General features: G+C 47.3%; 1 protein-coding gene and 2 pseudogenes across 2 annotated transcripts in view; all 3 read left to right on the forward strand.

The window, feature by feature from the left end:
- The first annotated feature begins 226 nt into the window (after positions 1-226).
- On the forward strand, positions 227-291 carry LOC141146505 (U4 spliceosomal RNA; annotated as a pseudogene).
- Positions 292-1,480: 1,189 nt separating this feature from the next.
- On the forward strand, positions 1,481-1,545 carry LOC141146496 (U4 spliceosomal RNA; annotated as a pseudogene).
- A 4,923-nt stretch (positions 1,546-6,468) lies between these two features.
- E2F3 (E2F transcription factor 3) overlaps positions 6,469-14,788 on the forward strand; it is a 38,544-nt gene continuing 30,224 nt past the window's right edge. Inside the window, exon 1 of one of the 2 annotated variants that reach the window (XM_073631139.1) lies at positions 6,469-7,094. In XM_073631139.1, the coding sequence (XP_073487240.1) occupies positions 6,801-7,094 (294 nt within the window). In that variant the 5' untranslated portion in view covers positions 6,469-6,800. The remainder of the gene's footprint in view (positions 7,095-14,788) is intronic. The other variant, XM_073631140.1, reaches the window with a different exon arrangement.

Raw genomic sequence — 14,788 nt, forward strand, 5'->3', positions numbered from 1 at the left:
CACTGATCCCCCTTTTTCTGTCGAGGGGTGGAGTGGGGGGGTCGGTTAGTAGTTCCCGAATTTAATTAGGCGGGAATGATGGGAGCGGTGGTGAAGCCTTTTAGTCTATGGGGCTCTCCCTAAGCGCTCAAGGTTCTATGCCTTCCTGGTGAGGATGGGGCTGCAGTGGGCTGGGGTTGAAGAAAGCTGGTGGTGTATGTGCTCCTTTAGTGGTGCTGTAATTATTCACTTTGCGCAGTGGCAGTATCATAGCCAATGAGGTTCAACTGAGGCGTGATTATTGCTAATTGCTTCTCGGTCTTTTGGCGAAGACCAAGTGTAGTATCTGTTCTTATCAGTTTCCAGGAGGTGGCGCTTGCTTCCGTCCCTGATCTATGGCGAAATAGAGATGGGATTGCGGTTGCTATGCAAAACCTGCTGGAGTGAAGGTGACCTGGAGCGGTTTGTAGCCAAAAGGGAAGCCTTCTGATGGGGATGGAGAACCACGGGGTCTGAACCAGAGGGTCGGGACCCTGGCCTTCTGGCCTGGATTGGGGCGGATCTAGCTCCAGACAGTTATTTGGGAGAGAACGCTTACTCCTGCCTTGCAAGGGGGGGAGGGAGTGGCAAGTACTTCCCGAATGTAATTAGGAGGAGTGATGGGAGCGACGGCAGAGCCTGATGGTAAAGGGCTCTTTCCGGCTTCCTGATCTCCATATCCTTCCTGTCTGTGGTGGGGTCTGCTGTGGTCTGGGCTGGGTGGTCAGGGCTTTTTCGAAAAGCCAGTGGTGAATGTGCCCCTGAAGTGGCAGTTCAGGGGTGCCGTATAGTCACGGTGTGAAAGCACTTGATTTTATGGCACCATGGTCACTTCACCACAACACACGTTTTTCGCACCTGCCTCTTGGGCCGGGCCTTTTGGCCAGGACCAGGGGAAATTTTTATGCCTGGCCGGAGGGCCGGCCATTGTATAGCACAATGGCCACTTTCACTCTCCCATCTCACTATCTTCCCCACTCTTTCTTTTACCCCTGTTTGTCACCTTTTTGTCTTTTTTTGGTTGTCTTTGTATACACGTTTTGTCACTGTGTGGCGAGTAGGGTGTGGGTCCTCGGGCCTACTCTGAAAGTCTTGGGAGGGGGTGGACATAGGCCTTTTGGCTTGGTTCGCCCTCTCCTTTGAGGGGTCTCCCTTCGGGGGAGCCCCACTGTACTTGGATCGGTCTGCTTCGGCAGACCTTCCAGTTGTGGGGGTCCACCTGGTTTCGGCCAGATGGACCCTTTGTCTGAGTACCTCAGTCCCTGTCTGGAGCCTAACGCCCCGGGGGATCAGGGTAAGGTCCTTCCCTAGTGGAGGACTCTGTACACCCGTTGCACTTTTTTGTGTTTCACTCTCTATGTGTGGGCACTTTTTTTTGGCACCGGGTGGAAGTTTTTGAGGTGTGTTTTGCACGCCACTGGCTTTTCGATAGAGGTGCTGTAATTATTCACTGTAATTATTCAGCTTTGCGCAGTGGCAGTATCATAGCCAATGAGGTTCAACTGAGGCGTGATTATTGCTAATTGCTTCTCGGTCTTTTGGCTAAGATCAAGTGTAGTACCTGTTCTTATCAGTTTCCAGGAGGTGGCGCTTGCTTCCGTCCCTGATCTATGGCGAAATAGAGATGGGATTGCGGTTGCTATGCAAAGCCTGCTGGAGTGAAGGTGACCTGGAGCGGTTTGTAGCCGAAAGGGAAGCCTTCTGATGGGGATGGAGAACCACGAGGTCTGAACCGGAGGGTCGGGATCCTGGCCTTCTGGCCTGGATTGGGGCAGATCTAGCTCCAGACAGTTATTCGGGAGAGAACGCTTACTTCCCTCTTACGGGGGGAGGGGAGTGGTTAGTACATCCCGAATGTAATTAGGAGGGAGTAATGGGAGCGATGGCAGAGCCTGATAAAGGACTCTTTCTGGCTCCCTGATCTCCATATCCTTCCTGTCTGTGGTGGGGTCTGCTGTGGTCTGGGCTGGGGGGTTGGGGCTTTTTCGAAAAGCCAGTGGTGAATGTGCCCCTGAAGTGGCAGTTCAGGGGTGCCGTATAGTCACGGTGTGAAAGCACTTGATTTTATGGCACCATGGTCACTTCACCACAACACACGTTTTTCGCACCTGCCTCTTGGGCCGGGCCTTTTGGCCAGGACCAGGGGAAATTTTTATGCCTGGCCGGAGGGCCGGCCATTGTATAGCACAATGGCCACTTTCACTCTCCCATCTCACTATCTTCCCCACTCTTTCTTTTACCCCTGTTTGTCACCTTTTTGTCTTTTTTTTGGTTGTCTTTGTATACACGTTTTGTCACTGTGTGGCGAGTAGGGTGTGGGTCCTCGGGCCTACTCTGAAAGTCTTGGGAGGGGGTGGACATAGGCCTTTTGGCTTGGTTCGCACTCTCCTTTGAGGGGTCTCTCTTCGGGAGAGCCCCACTGTACTTGGGTTGGTCTGCTTCGGCAGTCCTTCCAGTTGTGGGGGTCCGCCTGGTTTCGGCCGGATGGACCCTTTGTCTGAGTACCTCAGTCCCTGTCTGGAGCCTAACGCCCCGGGGGATCAGGGTAAGGTCCTTCCCTAGTGGAGGACTCTGTACACCCGTTGCACGTTTTTGTGTTTCACTCTCTATGTGTGGGCACTTTTTTTTGGCACCGGGTGGAAGTTTTTGAGGTGTGTTTTGCACGCCACTGGCTTTTCGATAGGGTGCTGTAATTATTCACTGTGTTAGAGGATCACTTTGAGTTTTTACTTCCACTTTGGTCACTGCACCAGACACGCTTTTTTCGCACCTGCCTCTTGGGCTGGGCTTTTTGGCCAGGACCAGAGAATTTTTTTTTTTTTTTTCCTGGCCTCAGGGCCGGCCATGCACATGGCATGACATGCACTTTCTCTACCTCCCCTTTCCCCACCTTTATGTTGTTTGTCTTTTACTGTCACTTTATGTTTTTCTTTTTGGTTGTTGTGTTGTGTTTGTACACTGTTTCACATTTGATGAGTAAGGTGTAGGTCCTTGGCCTGCCCTGAAAGTTTCGGGAGGGGATGGACATGGCCTTCTGGCTTAGTTTGCCCTCTCTCATAGGGTCTCCCTTTGGGGGAGCCCCACCTACTACTTGGTGGTGGTCTGTTTCAGCAAAACCCCAGGGAACGGGATCCGTCTGGCTTTGGTCAGATGGGCCATGTGAAAGTAACCCAGTCCCCGTCTGGAGCCCGAGGGGATCAGGACAAGGTCCTTCAATTTTGGAGAACCACATGTACACCCTATGTGCACTTTTTGGTGTGCACTTTTTTTGCACCGGGTGGAGTTTTTGGAGTGTGTTCATACACTACGGGCTTAAAGAAAAAAAAACATGTTCTATACAGTGTAAGGCCCCTTTCACACTTGTGCAACTTGGGACTGCAAAGTCGCATGACAAGTCGGTCCCCCTTGATTTCCAATGAGTACCATTCATATCTGTGTGATTTCAGGTCGCAACGACTTCACAGTAATCCCTGCACTACTTTGGTCCGACTTTAATTTGAGTTCAGGTTCATAGACCTCAAGTCTCCCTGAAATCGCGGCAAAATAGAGCAACTTTAAAGTCGTGGTAGCGTGAAAGGGGCCTTAGCCTGTTTTTTAAAATTCTTCTTCTAAATACCTTATTTCTCCTCGACGATCAGAAGTCACATGACCGCCCAGCAGATGTCAGAGGGAAATATTGGCCCCTCCCTCTATAGTACTTACATCAGAGGAAGAGAGCGACGGGTGGTCATGTGACCTCCCTCTGTAGTACATACATCGAAGGAAGAGAGTGATGGGTGGTCATGTGATCGCTGATCGGTGAGGAGAAATAAGGTATTTAGAAGAAGAATTTAAAAAAAACAACATACACTGTATAGTACAGGTTATCCTAGCAGAAGGGCTGGCAATGATTGTGAGCACTGCCTTTACAACCACTTTAATCCCTTCCCTCCTGTCAGAAAGGCGATCTACCTTGTTTACATAGGCAGTCCGCGGTTCTGTCTCTCTGCTCGATGGGTGCTAGCGGACTTGAGTCAGAGGTACCCGCCGCTTGGCTTCCGCTGTGTATGATCACAGAGGAAGCGAGCCGCTGGCGGTGTGCATGAGCGCCCCCTACCCGGATCACATGTATATACGTGATTCGGCGCAGAGGTGCCACCCTGTAGCAGTAAAACTGCTATAGGGTGGACCTTAAGTGGTTAAAATATAACTAGTGGCAAAACTTTTTTTTTTGTTTTGGACATAGTAGAGAGGGATTAGAACACCTGTCAGTTTTAACCCTTTCATGACTAAGCCTATTTTTGAAATTTGGTGTTTACAAGTTAAAATCCATATTTTTTGCTAGAAAATTACTTAGAACCCCCAAACATTATATATATTTTTTTAGCAGAGAATCTAGAGAATAAAATGGAGATTGTTGCAATATTTTATATCACACGGTATTTGTGCAGCGGTGTTTTAAACACAAATTTTTGGAAAAGGGACACTTCCATGAATTTTAAAAAATCCAATTTTTTTGTCTAATGTGAAAGATGATGTTACGCCAAGTAAATAGATACCAAACATGTCACGCTTTATAATTGCACGCACTTGTGGAATGGCGACAAACTATGGTAGCTATGAATTTCCATAGGCGACGCTTTAAATTTTTTTTACGGTTACCAGGTTAGAGTTACAGAGGAGGTCTAGGGCTATAATTATTGCTCTGACGATCGCGGCGATACCTCACATGTGTGATTTGAACACCGTTTACATATGCGGGCGCGACTTCCGTATGCGTTTTCTTCGCTGCGCGAGCTCGCGGGGACGGGGGCGCTTTAAAATTTTTTTTTTTTTTAATTTATTTTATTTATTTTTAGACTTATAAATTGTGTTTTACAAAAAATGGTTTTTTTTTTACTTTTATTGCTGTCACAAGGAATGTAAACATCCCTTGTGACAGTAATAGGTGGTGACAGGTACTCTTTATGGAGGGATCGGGGGTCTAAAAGAGGCCGAGTACAGCCAAGTATGGCTCAGCATGGCAGGGTATTGCCGAATATGATTGGGTATGGCGGAGTATGGCTGGGTATCACCGAGTATTGCAGAGTATGGCTGGGTATGGCTGCATATTGCGGGGTATTGCAGAGTAGTACAGGGTATTGCAGAGTAGTGCGGGGTATTGCAGAGTAGTGCAGGGTATTGCAGAGTAGTGCAGGGTATTGCAGAGTAGTGCAGGGTAGTGTGGGGTATTGCAGAGTAGTGCAGGGTAGTGTGGGGTATTGCAGAGTAGTGCAGGGTAGTGTGGGGTATTGCAGAGTAGTGCAGGGTATTGCAGGGATTGCTGAGCATGGATGGATGGATGTGACTGCATTTGTCACAGAGCAGCGCTGTGGGCACTACAAATCCAGCCCACAGCACTGCTGTCATCCGCTCTCTTCCCCTCTCCTCTGACACTGTACCGATCGGTAGACGGGGGGGGGGTTGTTTACACGGTTTGTTTACATGTGATTGCTCCGTCATTTGACGGAGCGATCACATGGTAAATGGCCGCAATCAGCGGCCGTTTAGCGTGATGCGCCGGGTCGGGTCACGGATGTTCTCGGGTGCGCGCCCCAGGGGACGCGTGAGAGTGGGATTCTGAGAGGACGTTCATGGACGCCCTCCCAGAATAAGCTGACCGCGCTGTAGCTGTCTTTCGGCCATGGCCCGGTCGGCAAGTGGTTAATGCCATAGCTGAGGTAACCTTTGTTTGTTATTGTCCAAAATCTCTAAGTTGCGGGGGTGGCCAACTGTGGTCCAGCTGTTGTGGAACTACATGTCCCATGAGGCACTGCAGTTACAACACGACTCAAAGAGACATGATGGGAAGGCCGACAGTTACTCTCAGAGGCATGATGGGACTTGTAGTTCCACAGGTTGCCACCTCATCCCTTTAAGATCAAACACATATGAATTACACAGGTTCTGGGGCTAATGTAAAAGAGGTAAGGCACTAAGCGAGTTTTGCTATCCCCTTAATCAGCCACAGAACCTGTGTAATTAATGTGTTTAGTTTTAAAGGGATGAGGTGACAACCCATTCTACCACAGCTGCCCACCATGTATGTAATCCCAGGAGGAAGAGGCCTAAGAGCTCAGCAGTATATGTATAGTACACTACTACCCTAACATTACTACAACAACTATGCAGAAAACACTCCCTATGAAGAATACAGATATAAAGACGTGAATTTACGAATAAAACGTCCAGAAATTTCTATCAGCTCGTCCTATACCAGGCACACAGTGCTGATGCTCTGCACCATGTGATAACTCTCCGTTGACCCCTCCCGCCGCCTCGCCTCAGCAACCAATCAAACACCGAGGTATGTGACAGGCTCTCTGGTGTGAGGAGAACGCAGCGCGGCGTCCCGAATTCGAGCGCCTCCCCGCCAATCAGACATGCCGAACGCATCCTGGGCGTGGACATGCAAATCCAGTTTGAAAAAGACGGCGGGAAATCTGAGTTTCGCGGGAGGACCTTCGCGCGTAAACCGCATCCCTTCATTCATTGTCAGCTTCCTGGAGCCATTTTTCAGCCGCGGCGGTGGCAGGGAGGTCGAAGCGGGGCCCAATCACTTCCAGCAGCACAATCCGCCTGCATCTGCCCCCTCAGGTGCCCGATCGCCCCCCGATCAGCTCACCCCAGGCACGGAGGGGGTCCCTGCTAGCTGCATCGGTGACTATTAGCAGGATACGGGGGGCCGGGCCCGCACGGATTCCAGGGGTCGGAAGGAGGGAGGAAGCCGAGTGTGCCCGGGATCGGAGAGCGGGAGGAGCAGTATGAGGAAAGGAATCCTCTCCGGACACGACAAGGTGCTGGTGGCCGGCCTGCAGGGCTCGGAGAAGGGCTCCGGGGGGTTCGTGACCGGGGGAGGCTCCGCCGCCGCCATGGTGGGAGGAGGAGGAGGGGGATACCTGCAGATCCTGTCCTCTCCCGGCCCGGTACACCATCCCCAGCATGGACTGTGTGTATCCGAACAACAACACCAGGCGGCCGCCAGCTTCATCTACTCTACACCGCATGGACCCGCCGCCAGAGCCGGCCTACTGCAACCTACACTGGGGCGCCCTCCGGTAATCAGCCCATCCCCCACACTGCACCACACCGGGGGGGGGGGTAGGCTTTCTGGGCAGGTTCCCGCCCCGGGTGGTGGGGGTAGGGGAAAGGTCACCTGTGTATTAGAACTGTTTATACATCTGTCACTGGAGGGAGGGGGGAGGGGAATCACCAACCGATCCACACCAATTTATACCTTCTAATGCTCAGACATCACTTTCTACCATGGGGGGGCATACACGCTTCCATACATCATCAATTTTCTTTTATCGTTAATGTTCCAATCAATCTGATCAACAACCAATTTCATTGCAATGACAGTCTGAGCGATAGTTGTGATCGATTAGCGTACAGTCGTATCTTTCAGCTATCGCTCATACTCCGCTTTCTTATCGACTGATAGACCTCTTGATCATAAAAGAATTGACCAATCCGATGAAAGATGTGATTGAACGCTATCGGTTGCATCTGTTTTTACCATTTGATCTCATCTGTTTGGTCAGTTCTTTTTATTGTCAACATTCCTATCTAACAATTGATAAAATTGGAATTGGTTGATCACCATTGATCCAATTTTTGTCTGGTCAATTCTTTTAGCCTCAACATTTCTCTCAATCGATCAATGGTAAACAACCAATTTCATCTATACCGATAGGAATGGCATTGGTTGTTTACCATCGATCGGTCAGTTCTCTTTTAACCTCAACATTCCTGTCAGACAATCGATCAATGGTAAACAACCGATTCCATTTCTATTGATTGATAGAAATGTTGACGATGAAAGAATTGACCAATCCAGTGAGATTATATAGTAAAAACAGATGCGAGTGATAGTGTACAATCATAGCTTTCATCATGTAATCTCATCTGGTCAATTCTTATTGATTGGAATTGGTTGTCCACCATTGATGGGAATGTTGATGTTAAGAGAATAGGTCAATTCTCTTTTATCATCAACATTCCTATCAATTGATAGAGATGGAATTGGTTGTTCACCATTAATTGGTCAATTCTCTTAACATCAACATTCCTATCAATGGTGAACAACCAATTCCATCTCTAGCAATTGATAGGAATGTTGACAATAAGAGAATTGACCGATCAATTTATAGAGGTGGAATTGGTTGTTCACCATTAATTGGTCAATTCTCTTTTATCATCAACATTACTATCAATGGTGAACGACCGATTCCATCTATCAATTGATAGGAATGGCATTGGTTGTTTACCATTGATCGATTGTCTGGTCAAGTCCCTTTTTTGGACCTCATCAACTGATAGAGATGGAATTGGTTGTTCACTATTAATCGATTGTCTGATAGGAATGTTGAGGTCAAAAGAGAATTGACCAATCAGATCGATCGCAAACAACCAATTCAGTCATATCAATCAAGCTTGTGTGTGTCATATTAATCAGATTCCTTGTTGGACTATCAATCGATTGTCCAATTCTTTATGATCAGCATTCCTATTAGACAATCGCTTGATAGTCCAACAACCAATTTGATATGACACAGGAAAGGGAAGCTTGAACGATAGTTGCAAGATATGATTGAGCGATAACCGATTGATAATGTACAAACTCTGCTTTCCTGTATGTCATATCAATCGAATTGGTTGTTGACTAATGATCGATTGTGTGATAGGAATGGTGATCATAAAAGAACTGATCAAACGATTACATGGTGAAAAAAGGTGACAGCGTACAATAGGTTTCCTGTGGTGTTCCCCCCCCCCCCAATCTTGTCTGATCGATTTTTATGATCAGCATTCCTATCAGACAGTTGATAGTCAACCAATTTGATATGACACACAGGAAAACAGTTAGTTATAGTTGTAATATCGTACAATCGTATCTTTCAGCGATCGATCAAGCTCCTCTTTCCTGTGTGACATATCAATCAAATTGATTATCAATTGATAGGAATGCTCATCATAAAAGAGAACTGACCAGTCCGGTGAGGCTATTTCATGGTAAAAACAGATGGATATGATTGTACGCTTTCAATTGCACCGGTTTTCATTATGTAATCTCATCTGATCAATGATAAGAATGCTGATTATAAAAGAAAATTGATCAATCGGATGAGATTACATGGTGAAAACAGATGTGATGGTGTACAATCATATCTTTCCATCTGTTTTTACCAACTAATCTCATTGGATTGGTCAATTCTTTTATGATCGCCATTCCTATCAGACAATCAACGGTCAACAATCAATTTGATATGACACACAGGAAAGTGAAGCTTGATAGTTGGAAGATATGATTGTATGCTATCACAGCTGTCACTCAAACACTGTTTTACTGTGTCATATCGATCAAATTGGTTGACTATTTATTGATTGTCTGATGTGAATGTTGATTATAAAGAAAATTGATCAGATTACATGGTAGAAACGGAGCAAACATATTGCATGCTATCACTCACATCTGTTTTCTCCATGTAATTGCCTCTGATCAATTCTTTTAAGATCAACATTCCTATCAGACAATCAATTGATAGTCAACAGCTAATTCGATTGATATGCAGCACAGGTGAGTGGAGTTTGATTGAAAGATCCGATTGTACGTTATCAATCACAACTATGGCTCAAACTCCTCTTTTCTGTGTGTCATATCAATCAAATTGGTTGTTGGACTATCAATCGATTTGATAGGAATGTTGATCATAAGAGGTTGTGTGGTCACCATTATGAAAGTACATCTTGGCTTGCCTGTTTGTGTTGTGGTAGTTTTATTAACCTCCAACATCTGATTAGGCATTTTAAACTTCAACATGGCTTTCCTTGATTTACCAGCAGTTTACCATTTGGTGTTGTTGCTCCTTTACCCATGTCTGCCTTTTTCCTTTGATCAGGATCTCTAACCTCCCATCCTCCATGGCTTTGGTATGGAAATGAAGGTGGCTGGCTGCATAATTAGGCCTGCGGTGTGGCTCTTCAGGAGTGTCTGAGGCCTGGAAGTTGGGTGTACAATGGTCTGATGAGACCAGCAGCTCTTGCTGCAGGATCATCCTGTTAAAGGAGAAGTCAAGCCTGAGCTTGTTTCCACTTGGTCACAGGAGTGCGGTTTGTTTTGCACTCCTATGACCCGGTTTCAACAGTGGTCTGAATTCCGCTCTCTGCTGACGTCACCAAGATCAGTCCAGGCACCACGTCATCCTGAGTCTGGATCCACCAGGTGCCTGGATTGATGGCGGTCTGGCCTCTCAGCGAGCCGAGCCGCTGAGACAGCCACTCCCTCCACAGCTCAGAGCTCCAGCATGCATGACGGAGCAGAGCTGCTGATTGACAGGCAGCAGCTCTCTGCTTGGGGAGCTGAGAGAACTGGGCCATCGGCAGTGTTCAGTGACTCGGTTCTTAGTGTAGAGGCGCCGGGGGACAGATGCAGCTTCGGACCGATGCTGCATCCACCTAGGTAAGTATGAATCTGCACTAACCCCAATTCACATACTTCTCTTTTAAGCCAGCCACAGATAACTCTGATTTTCTTTGGTTGCCTGAAAGAAAATTGCTCTAACTCCAACAGTCAGTGTTGATGGGGGAATCCCTCCTGTGGCACTGTTGTGTTCTTCCAGCGAGGTGGTGGGGCGCAGGGAGATATCCGTCCCGAGAGAACACCGTGATTTTTGCTAGCTGCTATAGCCACTGGCAATAATCACAGTGAAAATCCGACAGGCTGTTTGACCAATCAACTTGGCTACAATCAGCCTGCCCATACTTGGTTTGAATCTCAGCTGCTCCCCGCTAAACCAGGCAAGAGTTAAACTAAAATAAGGGTTGATGGTAAAGTGGACCTTACACCATTCCTTGTACTTGTCACTCATTCCATCTGCTTTGTTGCAGAATGTTCATGTTTTGGGATCTGTAAGTAGTTTGTCTTTACTAACTATGATACATACCGCCACATACATTACAGCATCCGAAGTACATTATGCATCCCTCCATTTTGAACAGGAATGCTTACCTTTTCAATTGCGGGGTGCATTGCCCTACACTCTTCATCCTGCAGATAGCACCATGTACTGAGCGTTGGATGCACGGCCCTGGAAGCTTATGAGCAAGCACTTGGCTTTGTTCCTACCCACGCATGCACAGCCTGCACTCTGGCAGCTCAGTGTTCTGTGAGTGGACTGCACATGGGTAGAGAATGAAGCCAAGTGCTTTTGTGAGTTTCTGGGGCTGTGCATCCAACTCAAAGCCTGTCCTATCTTCAGTGAAGGGTAGTGGAACGAGTTGCTGAAAAGGTAATCATTCTGGTACAATATGGAGCACTGCAATGTATGAGGTTTGTGACAAGTCAGTAAAGCTGAACTGACCCTTAAGGGCCTCTTTCACATGTCCAGGTAGCTGCAGCTGCTAGATTGTTGCTGCTGGAATGACAGTTGTGTGATCAGCGGCCGCTCAGCCCATTTAAACTAATGGCAGGCTGACAGTGGCTGCTTCTGTTCGCATGTTCCACACACGGAGTTGATGGCTGCGGTTAGGAACAGGTGTCCGAGCCTGGATCCAGCTTCGTCCAGGCAAAGAAATCTGCCCCTAACCGCTTTGTGTGTGGCTACATGCTTGCAGCAGCGGCCACTGTCTGCTGCCATTAGTTCAAATGGGCTGCTGATCACATAACTTGGTCATACCAGAAGAAAGAATCCACCAATTTTTCCCGCACAAAGCGGACAGCTGCAATACCTGGCTATGTAAAAAAAAAAAAAAAGCCTTTAGGCCTGATCCACACCTATACAGCAAGGGCGGTTCCAGAGTCTAGTCTCGGGAGGGGCAATGCCAGAAAATACCCTTTTTTTGCGGGCAATTTATCGGGGAAACGGCTGGTGTTGGCGCTTCAATCATCACAGCACCATGGTTATTATTGTGTCAGGATGATTGAAGCGCATTATTCCTATTCTTACATTGTAATATAAAATGAAATAGTTCAACTCGCCATAATGCAGAATCAGTGGGAGCCCTGAGTGCGTCACTTTCCATGTCGCCTGCCACCAAAAGCTATTTATCACCTGCCAGGTCATCTGCTACACGCGGATTGTCACTTGCCACGTCGCCTATCACCAGATGCGGATTGTCACCTGCCATGTCACTTTCCTGCTAAGGTGGTCTCTTGCTATGTCCCAGAATCAGGCAGCAGAGAGATGATGTAATCTCTCTGCTGCCCACAGCTGCCTTCACAGTGAGGGCAGGGATGCAGGGCGGGCGCAGGGTGGTGAGAGATGATGTCATCTCTCTGCTCCCCTGCCTGCCGGCTCCCTGACTGGCCAGCAGCCCACTCACAGGCACACACAGAACCGCCCAGCTACCCCCCTCTCTCACCCGCCCACTCACCGACCTAGCCGCCGCACTCACCACTGCCAGAGGAGGAGCCGCCCGCACTGTCACCCGCGGCGGAGCCGCCGCCGCTCGCATTGTCTATCACCTGTATTCTCGGAGGGGGCAATTGCCCCGTTGTCGTCCCCCCCCCCCCCCCCCGGATCCGCCCCTGCTATACAGTTTGCTTTTGATCCATTTTTGCAGCGTGTTTTGCATTTCTCACATAGTTTTTGATCTGTTTTTTATGGTTTTTGATGAGTTTTGCATTTTATTTCTAGATTTTTTAATTTTTTTTTATTTTAGGCAAATTAAATGCATCTACGTGTGTTTTCATATTGTGTTCATTGATGTCTATTGAACCAAAAACGCGCCATGTTGCGTTTTAAAAGAGTCAGTGACCCTTTCAAAAAACGTGAATGTGTCTCATAGGAAACCATGTTTAACCACTTGCCACCCGCCCACCGTCAAATGACGGCTGGGCGGCTCTCATTCTTGGTGGATGTCATGTGACGGCCCTCCAGAACGACCACTCTCGCGTGCCTGTGGTTATTGGTGTTGCGATGTGTCAGTCTGACACACCGCTACACCGATCTTGGTAAAGAACCTCTGTTTATCACCACAGCCTCCCCTTGGATGCCCACCCAGGACCACCAGGTATCCCACCCTAGACCATCAGGGAAATGCCAATCGGTGCCCATGCAGCTGCCAATCAGTGCCCATCCCCAATGCCTGCCAGTGCCATCAGTGATGCCTATCAATGCCATCTACTAGTGCTGCATATCAGTGCCCATAGTCGGTGCCACCTCATCGGTGCCGCCTTATCAGTGAAGGAGAAAACTTACTTATTTACAAAATTTTAAAACAAAAACTTTTTTTTTTTTTCCCTCAAAATTTTAGGTTTTTTTGTGTTTAGCGAAAAAATAAAAACCACTGAGATGATCAAATGCCACCAAAAGAAAGAAATATAGAAAGAAAGATCTATTTGTGGGAGCAAAATGATAAAAATTCTGTTTAGGTGCAGTGTAGTATGATCGCGTAATTGTCATTTAAACAGCGCTAAAAGCTGAAAATTGGCTTGGGCAGGAAGGGGGTGTAAGTGCCAAGTATTGAAGTAGTTTAATGGACTGTCGGGCGTTTCTGCAAAATACACTAAACGCCTAGGTGTGAACAAGGCCTAAATCTAGCCCTCCATCCTCCCACTTCCTCGTTTTTCCTGGTGAGGCTCCTTTGGATATTCTCATCGCATATCCCAAAAGGCTTCAGGTTGGTAAGTGCCCACTATCGTGAGATTTCACTCCTGGAAAGCTGACATCTATGCGGGCAGGAAATTTTGATACTTTGGCACTAGCTGACCTGCAGCCTTTTCAGATATATTGGCATGAATAGGCTGTGAGCGGCTGAAGATACATTGCTGTCACCTAGGCAAGAAGTTGGAGGATGCAGGGTCAAAATTCTATATGGGTCACAGCACATAAATATTAGCAGATGTATAACGGAGAGGGAGGAAATTGCCAAAAGTGCAAAGAAACCACTTTAACCACTGATTATCCCCTGTAAAGCCATCTATAGTGTGATGTGATTGCTGCAGAGTAGAATGCCTGGTGCTGCTGGGAGGTTGGGGGTGGAGGGGGAGATCTACAATATAAGGAGTGATCTTGCAGCTGATAACCATAGGCCAATGGGGGATGGGCAGGCGTACAACTCCCCTTTGTTGGTATGTATCTGTTACTAAGATGCTGTCATGTTTCAGAAACATACGGTGAATTATGAGCATGTTAGGTTGAGATGTGTCTAAGTAAATCTGATTGTAAAGAATGAGGTTTTCTAAGGCTGCCATACACTTGATGTCACTTGAAGAATGTGTCATGTTTGATGGATTTAGGGTGCTTTACTACCTTTCTTATTTATAAATCTTTTTGGCTTGAATGAAAGAGGAGAGGCTTTGTTGGCATTAATCTTTTTGCTGCTGACTCAAATTAGATCTAAGGTATATGCAGGTATACATGTAATTTTCAGAAAGACATCACTTTTAATTTATCTTCAGCCCCAGTAGTAACCGTAGAGATTTATGTGGGTGGTGTTTTTTTTGTTTTTTTCTTTTATCTGGTTGTCTTATCGCCCAAAATCAGATGACAAGGGACTGATTGATCAACTTGGGTACAACCAGCCTGCTAGATTTCCTTGCGGTTATCGCAAGCGGCTGCTATAGCCGCTAGCAATAATCACTGTCTTCTCCAGGCGGGGACAGCTTCCCTCGCTGGGAGAACACTGTCTGCTGGAAGGATTCCCGTCAGCACTGTCTGTGGGGATTGGGGGGGTTGAGGAATCGTGCAAATTTCTTTCCTGCAACTTACGGTTGCAGAAATGAAATTCGTACAGTCCGTGGCCAAAG

Source organism: Aquarana catesbeiana, linkage group LG05 (genome assembly GCF_042186555.1).
Source record: "Aquarana catesbeiana isolate 2022-GZ linkage group LG05, ASM4218655v1, whole genome shotgun sequence".
Lineage (NCBI taxonomy): Eukaryota > Metazoa > Chordata > Amphibia > Anura > Ranidae > Aquarana > Aquarana catesbeiana.